Source organism: Corythoichthys intestinalis, chromosome 6, assembly GCF_030265065.1.
Source record: "Corythoichthys intestinalis isolate RoL2023-P3 chromosome 6, ASM3026506v1, whole genome shotgun sequence".
NCBI lineage: Eukaryota > Metazoa > Chordata > Actinopteri > Syngnathiformes > Syngnathidae > Corythoichthys > Corythoichthys intestinalis.
The window spans coordinates 46,094,635-46,109,225 of record NC_080400.1 but is presented as its reverse complement, the minus strand read 5'-3'; the positions used below and the strand labels follow the sequence as shown (position 1 = coordinate 46,109,225).

At 41.0% G+C, this 14,591-nt stretch overlaps 1 protein-coding gene across 1 annotated transcript; it reads right to left on the bottom strand.

The window, feature by feature from the left end:
- Positions 1-5,240: 5,240 nt before the first annotated feature.
- LOC130917142 (histone H3.3A) lies at positions 5,241-14,311 on the bottom strand. Its single transcript, XM_057838243.1, has 4 exons — positions 14,144-14,311; positions 9,147-9,290; positions 6,602-6,755; positions 5,241-6,469 (listed from the first exon to the last, which is right to left on the bottom strand). Exons 2-4 carry the CDS (start codon positions 9,272-9,274, stop codon positions 6,341-6,343), a joined length of 411 nt encoding a protein of 136 aa, XP_057694226.1. The 5' UTR covers positions 9,275-9,290; positions 14,144-14,311; the 3' UTR covers positions 5,241-6,340.
- Positions 14,312-14,591: the final 280 nt, after the last annotated feature.

Sequence of the window (14,591 nt, the reverse complement as noted above, 5' to 3'; positions counted from 1 at the left end):
GAGACCGGCTGTCTCGATTTTGACAGGTGACTGGCTGAGGAGGTTTGAATGATAGCATCTGGTTACTTCATAACTGCGCAAACAAATGTAAAATTTGTAGGTCGGTGTCATCGTGGTTCGTTTGCGTTTTTGCTGTTGAATTGCTGGGAAATGTATTTTGATTGATCATTACTGAAGCAAGCTAGGAAGAACAGTTGTTTTGAAATGTGTGAACACTATAATCTGATCGCTCCTAAAGAGGGACGTGCGCTGCCTATAGACAAGTAACATAACTAATGTCCTTTTAAAAGGTTACATACAGTGAAGAAAATAAGTATTTTAAACACTCTGCTTTTTTGCAAATTCTCCCACCTAGAAAGCCTGGAGGAGCCGAAATTTTCTTCGTAGGTGCATGTCCACTGTGAGAGAGATAATCTCAAAAGAAAAATCCAGAAATCACAATTTATGATGTTTAACGATTTATTTGTGTGCATACAGCTGCAAATAAGTATTTGAACACCTGAGAAAACGAATGTTAATATTTGGTAAAGTAGCCTTTGTTTGCAATTACAGAGGACAGATGTTTCCTGTAGTTTTCCACCAGGCTTGAACACTGCAGGAGGGATCTTTGCCCACCCATCAGTCAGGTTTCTGGGCTGTCGCTGAGAAACACAGAGTTTGAGCTCCCTCCAAAGGTTTTCTATTGGGTTTAGGTCTGGAGACCGGCTAGGCCATGCTAGAAGCTTGAAATGCTTCTTACGGAGGCACTCCTTGGTTTTCCTGGCTGTGTGCTTCAGGTCATTGTCATGTTGGAAGACCCAGGCACGACCCATTTTCAATGCTCTGACTGAAGGAAGGAGGTTGTTCGCCAAAATCTCACAATACAGGGCCCCAGTAATCCTCTCTTTAATATAGTGCACTCGTCCTGTCCCATGTGCAGAAACCCCCTCCCCCCATAAGGGTGATGTTACTACCCCCATGCTTCACAGTAGGGATGGTGTTCTTTTTCCTCCAAACACAGTTAGTGGAATTATGACCCAAACATTCTATTTTACTCTCATCTGACCACAAAACATGCTCCCATGACTCCTCTGCGTCATCCAAATGGTCATAGGCAAACTTAAGACAGGCCTTAACATACAGTGGGGCAAATAAGTATTTAGTCAACCACTAATTGTGCAGGTTCTCACACTTGAACACATTAGAGAGGCCTGTAATTGTCAACATGGGTATACCTCAACCATGAGAGACAGAATGTGGAACAAAAAACAGAAAATCACATTGTTTGATTTTTAAAAAATTTATTTGCAAATCATGGTGGAAAATAAGTATTTAGTCAATACCAAAAGTTCATCTCAATACTTTGTTATGTACCCTTTGTTGGCAATAACGGAGGCCAAACGTTTTCTGTAACTCTTCACAAGCTTTTCACACACAGTTGCCGGTATTTTGGCCCATTCCTCCATGCAGATCTCCTCTAGAGCAGTGGTGTTTTGGGGCTGTCGTTGGGCAACGCGGACTTTCAACTTCCTCCTCATCCCGTGGCGTCAAAATGATAACAAGAACGGTGAGCAAAAATCCCAGAACCACACGGGGGTACCTAGTGAATGACCTGCAGAGAGCTGGGACCACAGTAACAAAGGCTATGATCAGTAACACAATGCGCTGCCAGGGACTCAAATCCTGCACTGCCAGACGTGTCCCCCTGCTGAAGAAAGTACACGTCCAGGCATGTCTGCGGTTCGCTAGAGAGCATTTGGATGATCCAGAAGAGGACTAGGAGAATGTGTTATGGTCAGATGAAACCAAAATAGAAGTTTTTGGTAGAAACACAGGTTTTGTGAATACTGAATTGCATCCGAAGAACACCATACACCATACTGACTGTGAAGCATGGGAGGGCAAACATCATGCTTTGGGGCTGTTTTTCTGCAAAGGGGCCAGGACGACTGATCTGTGTAAAGGAAAGAATGAATGTGGCCATGTATCGAGAGATTTTGAGTGAAAATCTCCTTCTATCAGCGGGGGCATTGAAGATGAGACGTGGCTGGGTCTTTCAGCATGACAATGATCCCAAACACACAGCCAGGGCAACAAAGGAGTGGCTTCGAAAGAAGCATTTCAAGGTTCTGGAGTGGCCTAGCCAGTCTCCAGATCTCAACCCCATAGAAAATCTGTGGAGGGAGTTGAAAGTCCGTGTTGCCCAACGACAGCCCCATAACATCACTGCTCTAGAGGAGATCTGCATGGAGGAATTTGCCAAAATACCAGCAACAGTGTGTAAAATGCATGTAAAGAGTTACAGAAAATGTTTGGCCTCGGTTATTGCCAACAAAGGGTCCAAAGTAATGAGATGAACTTTTGGTATTGACCAAATACTTATTTTCCACCATGATTTGCAAATAAATTCTTTAAAAATCAAACAATGTGATTTTCTGTTTTTTTTCCCCACATTCTGTCTCTCATGGTTGAGGCTTACCCATGTTGACAATTACCGGGCTCTCTAATATTTTCAAGCGGGAGAACTTGCACAATTAGTGGTTGACTAAATACTTATTTGCCCCACAGTATGCTGGTTTAAGTAGATTTCAAAGCATGAATTCTTAACCTATTACCAACAGGAACCTTGGAAATGGTGGTCCTAGCTCTTTTCAGGTCATTGACCAACTCCTGTCATGTAGTACTGGCCTGATTCCTCACCTTTCTTAGGATCATTGAGACCCCACGAGGTGATATCTTACATGCGGCTCCATTCCGATTGAGATTGACGGTCATGTTTATTTTCTCCCATTTTCTAATGATTGCTCCGACAGTGGACCTTTTTTAACCTAGCTGCTTGGCAATTGCTCCGTAGCCCTTTCCAGCCTTGTTGAGGTGAACAGTTTTGTCTCTGGTGTCATTGATCAGCTCTTCGGTCTTGACCATCTTTCAAGTTTGAGTCTTACTGATTGTATGGGGTGGACAGGTGTCTTTATGCTGCTGTCGACATCAAACAAGTGCATCTGATTCAAGATAATACATAAAGTAGAGGTGGACCTTTAATAGGGGGACTAACAGGTCTTTCAGGGTCAGAATTATAGCTGATAGACAGGTGTTAAAATACTTATTTGCAGCTGTATCACACAAACAAACAAAAAAATGGGGAAAAAAATGCATTGTGATTTCATGATTTTTCTTTTTAGATTATCACTCTCACAGTGGACATGCACCTAAGATGAAAATGTCAGACTCCTCCCTGACTTCTAAATGGGAGAACTTGCAAAATATCAGGGTGTTCAAATACTTATTTTCTCCACTGTAGCTAACAAATTAAAGTTCAGTATAAATACTCTGGACAGAGATGCTTCTGATACCAGGGGGTCAAGGAATGCCTCAGCAGATGCAACAAAGAAGGTGCAGCGATACTTTACTGATCCACCACTGGGAAGAGCAGAAATCCCACTAATTTACTGGCAAATTTACCATCAAAATATGTACCCTCTTCTGTTCCAGTTAGCAAAACATTTTTATGCATGCCAGCATCATCTACAGTATACCTTGTAAACAAGTATTTTCCAAGAGAACTTGTGAGCAAAAAAAGAGTTCAGATAATTATGTACCTCATTATAAACCTTTGAGTGTTCCCCATCCAACATAATGGCCTTAGTTACACAACCATACCATCAGTCCCCCCCCCCACACACACATTCCTCTCACCAATAACACAAAACACTCATTCATAAGTCTTTATTTGTAATTCATTAATGTTTAATTAATGTTATTCGAAACGTCTGAAAAGCTACATTGGCCATCACTAGTGTGAGGCAATGCAAATGCAATAAACCGTGTGCATTGCTATAAGCTCGTCCTTCTCCAAAAGTTGACAACCCAAGAAACAACATGAAAAAAAATATTCAACAGAGATAAGGAAGCGCAGAGAGGGAAATAAAACACAGATGGAACAAACAAGAAAAAGGTCAATTTCATGAAACCTGATACAAATAAATATGATGACGCATATGTAGTGCTTGGCTGCATTGTGACAATGGTGGCAGATGTGGAAAAAACAAGAGCATCTAACAATGTGGACAGCAAAGAGCAAAAATCCAAATGTATTAAAATCTTAATTGCAGACTTTACACCCCAATTACGCTCATAAGACACATAGCTTTTTTGTGGACTGAATATTGCTGCACTGACCATATAATAATTTTGAAATTTATTACCATTTATATTCGTGGTGAAGTATTTTCATTCTAATAAAGCAGTGCAGCAAAAACGTACAATATTTAGAAGCACTGCTGTGTAGTTTAACATTTAAAACAATGATAAAGGTTTAGATATTATATATTACTTTTAAATTTCTTTGTATCGTTTGTCCTTTTTTGAAAACAGAGACTACAATATGCCCGTTAATCCTCTGTTTTCTTTGTGTCTTGCCCTCATCCAGATTGATTTATATACTAGTAAATTTTCAATTTAATCCAGTTCTACAGTTAGGAATCCTTACATTTTGACTGACTTTTCTATTTAAAAAAAAAAAAAAAAAAACATTCTCTCTTGGACCTTAAAAGCTTTGATAGATGCTGCACATACATTTGTTGTATTAGTAGACTTTCCATTCATTTTAGTCATGTGGGGTACGTGTGTGTGTGTGTGTGTGTGTGTATTGACGTCCATGCAAAACAAAAGGATTAATGTCGGGTGTTTGATTAGATATTTGTTTCTCCGTGTATTTCACTCTAATGGATACTGCCAAGGCTTCAAAGACATGAGTGCACGTTTGTGTTTAATTACAATGCATATGGCAGAGGACAAGGCTTTATCCTTTTAATCAAGGAAGTAAAATGAAGAAATAATGATGAGATGGTGTATGTGAAGCTGTCAACCCAGAAAATGGATATAATGCACATTAAAAGATCCCCCCCCCCCCCCAAAAAAAATAAAAAAAACCTAGAAGTCTTCGATAACTGTAGTTTATGTGTGTGTTTGTATTTGGTTATGAGAAGGGGTGTATAAAAACTGAAAGGTACTTATGAACTTAGTCTCTTGCTGCTATCTAGTGGTAGGAGTCACCACTGCCCACACCAGCGGGCTGTTAGGAAACGGTGCAACAGTTTGGCACTTCTTTGATTGCAGCTGCTCTCTACTAAAATCACTACTGTACTTGCAAAACAGACTTGATCTATGGTTGCTTTGGCCATAATATATATATATATATTTTTTTAGGGGGGGGGGGGGGGATCACATTACAGTATTAATAAGAGCAAGGACAACTGACGTGTGTAACATCCATTTATTAAGTTTATATGACAAATCTAGAAATTACAAACATTGCATTATTAAAACATTACTACTTAATGTTTTAATAAAAAAAAAAATCGGACAAGAAAAAATAAAGTTCATGGGAAACAGGCTGGAGACAAAAATCAAACAGACGCAGAGTGGTAGCTGATACAGAGTGGAAAAAATATAGTTTCCAGACCACATCTCATGATTTGTTTGCAAGAAAAAAAAGCAAAACAAAACAATGAGAACATTCCAATTTGGAAGTATATAAACTTCTCATTCAAGATTTAGGTAAAAGAAAGAGAAAGCAACTCACTCAAGCTTTGGCTAAAATATTTCAAAGAAATAAAAATGTTGAGGTCAATCTCTGATAAGATGTGTGTCAAGAAGTGGATCGATTTCAGATCGGTCTAAATTTGTTCTGTGCTAAAATAGGATTGATCCCCTCTGCTGCATGCCTGGATTTGCCATCAGAAATTACAGTATTATTTAAGGCAAAAAACAAAACAAAACAAAAAACAACGACAACAATCTTAAGCTTTGTCTCCAGAGATGTTGATGGATTGAATATAGATCTCTGTGGTGATCAGGGCTGACAATCATGCAGGGAGAGAATCCACCTGAGACCAATGTTGATGTCTTTTTACACATTGGAAGTGAAGTTGGTGTGTTACCAAAAACTGAAGAGGATCATTTAACACCCTATTGGAAAGAGGCCCCAAAAAGAGCCCATTTCCACAGTAGATTAACACCCAATCTTCTGTCTGTCACCGTCTTGCAATGGGTTGATGGATTGATGGTTTTCCCCATAATTGTGGTCTCTGCCCCACCTAATGGTGGGGAGTCGGTGAGTGTTCGTAAGGCGACCTCATCACTAAAGAGTGGAGTTGATACATGCACAAAAAGGCGTACCATAATAGTCTTCTGTGCTGAAAGCACTAAGAAATACAGTACACGACTACACACTTGATTATTGATATAAACAGTTTACCAAATGCATACTACTAACACAGGAGGAAGGGAAGGGTGACGAGGGGCAGGTGTGGGATGGACGAACTCGCGGGTGAAAAGTAAAAAGACAAAGTAAAAGCATTTAAGCGCGCTCCCCACGGATGCGACGTGCCAGCTGGATGTCTTTTGGCATGATGGTGACACGCTTGGCATGGATAGCGCACAGGTTGGTGTCCTCAAAAAGACCCACCAGGTAGGCTTCGCTGGCTTCCTACAGTGAAAGGAGAACATAAGGGCATTTTGGTGAGATGACGTCACTGGAATGAAAAATACTGAGGGGAAAAAACCCCAAACATCACAATCTTCTCTTTTTTTAACTGTAGCTGTAAACTAACTGACAGACCTGCAAAGCACCGATGGCTGCACTCTGGAAACGCAGATCTGTCTTAAAGTCCTGGGCAATTTCTCTCACCAAACGCTGGAAGGGGAGCTTGCGGATCAGAAGCTCAGTGGACTTTTGGTAACGACGGATTTCACGCAAAGCCACCGTGCCAGGCCTAAAAATATTTTGGGGGAAAAATGATGCACAGAAGACAAATTACATGACATGGTGTTCAGTGAGAGTACTTAAAATGCACTGCGCTCACAACAAAAATTGAACGATGCTTAATCCATCGGTTAAATATTTTTTTTGTATTTTATTTTACATTTGGGTTTTATCAAAGGTGTTTGACCCAGCTAAGACTGCAGGTGAGATTTTGGACAATTCTATGTGAAGGTTGACTGATATATCTTTTGGCCAATAGAGTAGAATAATTTATGTTCACTATTTGGGTGATGATATTTGTATATTGTGATCTTGCACCACCTAGCGGCCAACGTTACAAAAGGAAGCAGAAGAAAAACATTCTTCAAATATATACATTTATATAATAAGTGCTTCAATTGCTTTTCATAATCAAAAAAAGCTAAATAAATAAATAAATAAATCAGCTTAGATAACACCATGAAACACATATTTTATTCCAAAGTTCTAAGTGGTATTTTCTAGTTTGTTTCGTTGCACTGACATATAAAAATACTTTTGTTTCCCCAAAAGGTTTGTGGTCATGATTTAAGAATTCTATTTTACCACTTTTCTTTACTGTTGTACTTTCTAATGCTTATATATGTATATTTTCCTCCTTATTTCATAAACTTAGTTTGACCTGAAACACGAATAAATGACATTTAACAAATATGTTCTGCATAACTAGGATGGCAAATCGGAAATTTTGAATACAGCCTCCAATTTTAGCAAAACCAAACCTTTTTAGTGGCAATCTTTATTTAGTTTGGACCCAAACAACATAAATAATTACAAGCCAGGAACAACAGTTTTTTTTCCCCCTCTCTTTTTTTTGGTATAAACATTGGCAATCGGCTGATTTTTTTGTTTTAATTGCTATCGGCAACGGCCTTTGAAAATTCCCTATCAATCACGTCTTATTCCATGCTTTCCACCTTCTGAGGCTAAAAGAACACAACTACTTTCAAAATGCTTGCGTAATGTAACAGTTCATCCATAAACTAAACCATAAATTAAGTGATCTTATCCTAATCAGTACTCCTCAGCACACATATACTACCAGGGGACAAAAAAAAAAAAAAAAAAAATCATATCACAGGGAAAAACAGAAGGCTAAAGTGTTCAAGTTTTGGCATTGTGTGCAGAGGACCACAGATCTAGAATGAACTTGACGAAACACTTAAAATGTCACACTCCATCTCCATTTTTAAGAAAAACCTCAAAACTCACCTCCTTGCAATGTATGCTTAATATGATGATTCTTTGAATAACATTACTAAGGTATCTCATGTAAAATCCGATGTAACCAGAATGTTGAAATTTTCCATAGTTAATTGTATGTAATGTATTTGAATGGGTGTGTATATGTGTGTGTGCTGTTCAACCGGGCCCCTACTAACAGCTTTAAATAGCTTATTCAAAGTGTCCCTTTCATGCACCTTATTAGATGAACTGTTTGTATAGGACCAGGTTTTTGTGTGCACCTCGATATAATGTGTGAATAAACTGAAACTAAATTGTGGGAGCAGCATGTCGTGTCGCAGCATGCCAAGTCACACGCTGTATACTAGAAAAAAAAAAAAAGTCCTAAAAAAAGTCCATGACTAAACTTAAGTTACTCTTAATATTTTCAGTACACACGTGACGTGAGTAATGCCATATATTGTTTGTACAATATGTGTCGCAAGTACGCGTGTGCTTACAAGGCATTCAGGATAAGCGGTACGGAAGATGAATGAATGATTTAAGGGTTATACTTACCGCAACAGTTTTAGTAATTTCCTATTAAACCTGTTAATGGTGTTTCCCATTATGTGTTAGCATTAAAATAGTGGGATATTTTGATTTCATGGTTTAGTTGAACATGTTATAGTTTTAAGTACAGAATGTTAAAAGTTTTACAGTGAACTTCAGGGTTCGAGTCGACCACTCTGGCCGAACCCGCGCCTGTGCATGTCCCAGCGGCAGCAGTGCTGTTTCACCAAGCCTCTGCCTAGTGTCTGCAGGGAAAAAACACTTTACTAACCCACTTAAGACTTGCTATTTGCCATCAAGTTTTTTTTACATTTCTGGTGCTGATTTGATGGGCTAAACGCTCGTTGCTTTATGTTCGTGCTCGTACAAGCATGTCCCCCATGCACGAGCTGCACTTACTTTAGCTTTAGGTGGCGGTCGCGAGAAAAAAAGTGACAAACTCTCTCACCCCTTACATTTTTTTAGATCATCAAGCAGAGGGAGTTTGGATGCTTTCTGTTTCTGCCTCTGATGCTAGCCTACCAACTGACTACTGTCCCAGCTAAAAATGTTATCACAAAATATGAATATATTTTGAAACGTACATAAGAGATCTTGAAAAAAAAAAAAAAAAAAAAAAAAACACCTGTAACGATGGGGCTTCTTCACACCTCCGGTTGAAGGGGCGCTCTTTCGGGCAGCCTTTGTGGCTAGCTGCTTACGTGGAGCTTTGCCTCCCGTGGACTTACGGGCTGTCTGCTTGGTACGGGCCATTGCTATTCAAGATCGCCTAAAGATGATAGAAACAATATTAAGACATAATACTTTCATGCATTAATTATTTTTAACCCTCACAGGGCACTCATTTAACTCATTGGCTGGATGTGACATCCAATCCATTTTGACTGGGATATGTGTATGAATGACTGTCAATGGCACTTAAACATGAGGATTCCAACCCAGTCTTCCCAGTTTAAATGAACAGGACGTCTATCACCACTATCAATAGCAAGTAATGAGTTAATACCAGGAAAAAAACTTGAGTTACTTGTGCGTATTTCTGTTTTTTATTCATGTTAAATTATTTCATTAACATTGTATTAACTTTTATACATTTATAATTACGAACATTTATAAAACTACAACAATGATTTATACTTTAAAAAAATTATACATATAATAATTGCTAATATTTGTTTATAATATTTTCTAAATGACCAAAAATTCACTTGCCCCATCATAAGGCTGCAACAAGTAATCGATTAAAAACAATTAACAAATTAGTTGCCGACAAATTTGATAATTCATTTTTGCCGGGAGCTACAAGCAGTCCCGTTTGGGGCCTTGTTTGTCCATCCATTTTCTGCCACTTATCAGAGGTCGTGTCGCGAAGGCAGCATCTTCAGAAGGGAAGCCCAGACATCCCTCTCCCCAGCCACTTCAGCCTGCGCTTTTTGGGGGATCCCAAGGTGTTCCCAGGCCAGCCGGGAGACATAGTCTTCCCAGCATGTCCTGGGTCCGCCCTGCAGCCTCCTCCCCGTGGGACGTGCCCGGAAGACCACAGCAGGGAGGTGCCCCGGAGGCATCCTAATCAGATGCCCGAGCCACTTCATCTTTCTCCTCTCGATGTGGAGGAGCAGCGGTTCTACTCCAAGCCCCTCCCGGATGACCGAGCTTCTCACCTTATCTTTAAGGGAGAGCCCGGACACCCTACAAAGGAAACTCATTTCGTCCGCTTGTATCCGGGATCTTGTTCTTTCGGTCACGACCCACAGCTCGTGACCATAGATGAGGGTAGGAACGTAAATCAACCAGTAAAGCGAGAGCTTCGCCTTTTGGCTCAGCTCCCACTTCACCAAGACATACCGATGCAGAGTCCGTATCACTGCAGACGCAGCACCGATCCCCCGGTTGATCTCCCGTTCCATTTTTCCGTCACTCGTGAACAAGACCCAGAGACACTTTAACTCCTCCACTTGGGGAAGGACCTCATCCCTGACCCGGAGAGGGCATTCCACCTTTTCCCGACTGAGGAGTCAGGACCATAGTCTGGGATTTAGAGGTGCTGATTCTCATCCCGACCGCTTCACACTCTGCTGCGAACCGCTCCAGTGAGAGCTGAAGGTCACGGCCTGATGAAGCCAACAACACCACATCATCTGCAAAAAGCAGCGATGCAATATTGAGGCCACCAAACCAGACCCCCTCAGTGCCTCAGCTGCGCCTAGATATTCTGTCCATAAATGTGATGAACAGAACCAGTGACATAGGGCAGCCTTGGCGGAGTTCAACTCTCACTGGAAACGGATCCGACTTACAACCAGCTACACAGACCACACTCTGACACCGGTCATACAGGGACCAGATACCCCGCATCAGGAATTCTGATACCCCATCCTCCCGGAGCACCCCCCACAAGGACTCCCCTGGGGACACGGTCAAGCGCCTTCTCCAAGTCTACAAAACACATGAAGACTGGTTGGGCGAACTCCCATGACCACCTGAGAGCCCTGCTAAGGGTATAGAGCTGATCCACTGTTCCGCGGCCCGGACAAAAACCACACTGCTCCTCTTGAATCAGAGATTCAACTTCCCGACGGACCCTCCTCCCTAGTACCCCAGAGTAGACCTTCCCAGGGAGGCTGAGGAGTGTGATCCCTCTATAGTTGGAACACACCCTCAGGTCCACCTTTTTAAAAAGAGAGACCATCACCCCGGTCTGCCAATCCAGAGGCACTGTCCCTAATGTTCACGCGAGGTTGCAGAGCCATGTCAAATCAGACAACCCCACAGCATCCAGAGCCTTTAGAAACTCTGGACAGATCTCATCCACCCCTGGGTGTCTACCACCGAGGAGCTTTTTAACCACCTTGTTGACTTCAACCGCAGTGATGTTCTATGATGAGCACAAACATTGAACCACGATTTCCCTCGCCCGGACGCGGGTCACCGGGTCCCCTCTTTGGAGGCAGGCCTGGAGGTGGGGCACGATGGTGAGCGTATAGTGGCCGGGCTTGCACCCATGGGGTCCAGCCGGGCACAGCCCGAAGAGGTAACGTGGGTTCTCCTTCCTGTGGGCTCACCACTTGTGGAAGAGGCCAAGGAGGTCGGTTGTGTACAATGTTGGGTGGCAGCCAAAGAAGGGATCCTTGGTGATCCGATCCCCAGCTGCAGAAGCTGGCTTTTGGATCCTTGTTTGTGTGTAATGGTGCCCGCACGCGCCAGTGATTTGAGCAAGAGAGAGAAAGTTCACTGCTTCAACTGCTGTTGGGTTACTGAATCAATAATATTACCAGGAGTGGAGAGTTAGATTGTCTTTTGTGTTTTTAGGTCCAGTGTGCATCAGTTAGAGGTAAGTAAATGAAGCCAATTGTATTGTTGGTATTCTTTGTTGATGAGATGTTACTATATAGCACGGAACGCTAAACTAGTTAGCGATTATGCTAATTATTGTCTTTAGTGTTATTTGTATTGTGTTTTGGAGAAGCATAATAGCACTCGAGTTTTTGTTAGATAGTAAAATTATTTCATCTCTTTTTATAAAGAAACCACACACATAAACCCATTCAAAGAACAGCTTAGAGCAGACATGTCCAAAGTCCGGCCCGGGGGCCAAATGCGGCCCGTGGTCAAATTTCATCTGGCCCCCAGCCTCTGTCATAAAATCAATAACATCTGGCCCGCACACACTTAATAAATTGGTCAGCAGTACTGCCACCAGCATATGAAGTAGCTTACACACTAAATGCTGCTCCTCATTTACCCACTAAAAGGCAGCAGCACTCTATGCAACATTAACCCGTGTGACCCTTTACTCCCAATTTTCTAAAATGGCGACAATCAACAAAAAAAGTTGACTGTGACGGCTTGACGGCTTCAAGGATAGGTGGAAATTGGACGATTTCTTCACTAAAATACGCAACAACTCTGTCTGCCTTATTTGCAAAGAGACAGTCGCTGTTTTTAAAGAATTCAATGTGAGGCGATATTACCAAACAAGACACGCTGACCTGTACGACAAGATTACAGGGAAGATACGCAGCGAGAAATTGAAGCAACTTGAGGCTAGTTTAATTTCACAGCAGCAGTATTTCACAAGAGCCCGAGAGTCGAAAGAGAACCTTACAGGGCTAGTTGCGAGATTGTTGAAATTATTAATTTAAAAAAATAATGAAGCAATTGTGACACACAGAATGGCTTGCTAAAATTTGCTTAAATACATTGGTCTTTGTAAAGGTCGTTTGCCAAAGTCGGCCCCCCACTTTTTTACCACACCAAATCTGGCCCCCTTTGCAAAATGTTTGGACACCCCTGGCTTAGAGTCTGCTTTCAACACAAACTCAAACTTCAAATTGCCATACGAGAGTGTGCTTTGAAATTGGATTTGGATTGTATTAATGAACAACTGTTCGATAAAGAAAACTGTTTCATTACAGTCAGCCTCCTCCTTTTTGATTTTGTTGTTTAGTTTGTTTAAAGAAAATGAGTCACTGACACAATTTATATCAGTGATTTACCCACAAGGAAAAATGTCAATCAGCAGCATTTTTTTTTAAATTCATGCCTAAAACAACTTCAAGTTGAATTGTGAAGGTAACTGAAAAAAGTGACATTTATCCGATTAATCAATTAGTTGTTTAATCAACCGACTATAAAAATAATAATTAGTTGCAGCCCTACCTCAACGTGACCACTGTCCATGAAAGGGTTATCTTCTTTCTTTAACTGTGACAAATTAGGGACTGGAGGTCACACCGTGGCGCAAAACTTCGGAAAAGTCAACTCTGAGTATGATGCTGTACACTGCAGTTAAATTAATATCTCATACCATATCTAGTAGATAAACTCCAAATATTAACGAGAAACTGCAATTTCTGGAGAAATTACTATGGGGCTTTGCTGTGGGGTATTAATACTCATATTTAGTTTACCGTTTCTCTAAAGGCAGTGTTTGAGTAATGAGTAAGTAATAACTGGCACACCTATTGCAATGGATAGATTAGTGGTTGACCAAAAGGTCTTGTTTTGCCCAGTTAATTTTATTAAGCCAAACTTCAAAAAGTACTACGTCATAGACCCTGACATATCACATACAAATAACGCCTACAATGGCTGTCCGACCAATGAAGAAATGTAAATATTAAATATAAGCCAATCAGTGCTTTGCTCCTGGTGGGTGGGCGGGCTTTACGGGCGCTTCTAGTGTTTGTCGGCCCGCCTCCAGCGCTCTGATGATGGCGGCGGGTTGATGCGCAAACGGGATGAAGACCAAGGCAGCCAGAGTAGCACGTAAACAACTTGGATTTAACAAGTTGCCGCCGTTTCCGCTAGCCAGGAGATGAAATAATAATATAAAAGACATTCCAAGGATTTCAGAAATATGTTCAGCACACTTGAACGGCCTTACTAGCATCACAGAGCTGAGCTGAATCGGCGCACAATTTGAAACAGAATTTCGCCTTGTTGGAACGGCTGTAGAAAGACTGCGACTTTACCGTCGTCTCGACCGCAGCGTGTTGTTTTCAAACACTACAAAAAACGAGCTTTTTTTCGTCCATAAAATTAAACACGGGAATTTAGTAAGTTCAGCTAAAATATCTAAAGTTAATAGACGAATAGAATGGCATGTAGGGAATGGCATACCTCGAGAAAAAGTCAACAGAAGTGGCGAGAAAGCTTTCGCAGTCTATTTTCTTCGTATCCTCAATGAGAGGTAGCGTCCAGCGGGCTAAAATGGCCGCCGCATCAATCAAGTGTCCCAAAATGCAACAGTGTTGAAATCATATTTGTTTCGCTCCCGTTTAATTTGGATTTGTATCGGGATTGTCAAACTCGTCCGAACATTTTGACCACATATTTTTAACAACATGGCGAGTGAGCTTTTTTGGCTTTTTTTTTTTTTTTTTTTTAAGCTTTCCTGCATTTGTTTGGTTTCCGGTTGTAAATCAAATGACAACTAATTCTAGTTATGAGTTGTATTTGTTTACATACTATACATTGACGTCAAAGGACAAATAGTAAAACGTAGTCATGAACAAAAAACCTGAATATTAAAATATTTTTGGGGAATTTTCATTTCATTTATTACCGT

What these genes read in the sequence shown, in the direction of transcription:
- LOC130917142 (XM_057838243.1), bottom strand. Translation starts at nt 9,274, where the DNA reads ATGGCCCGTACCAAGCAGACAGCCCGTAAGTCCACGGGAGGCAAAGCT. An exon ending in AAGAAGCCCCATCGTTACAG is followed by an intron (nt 6,756 to 9,146) that starts GTGTTTTTTTTT and finishes AAATATTTTTAG; the next exon opens with GCCTGGCACGGTGGCTTTGC. An exon ending in CAGCCATCGGTGCTTTGCAG is followed by an intron (nt 6,470 to 6,601) that starts GTCTGTCAGTTA and finishes CTTTCACTGTAG; the next exon opens with GAAGCCAGCGAAGCCTACCT.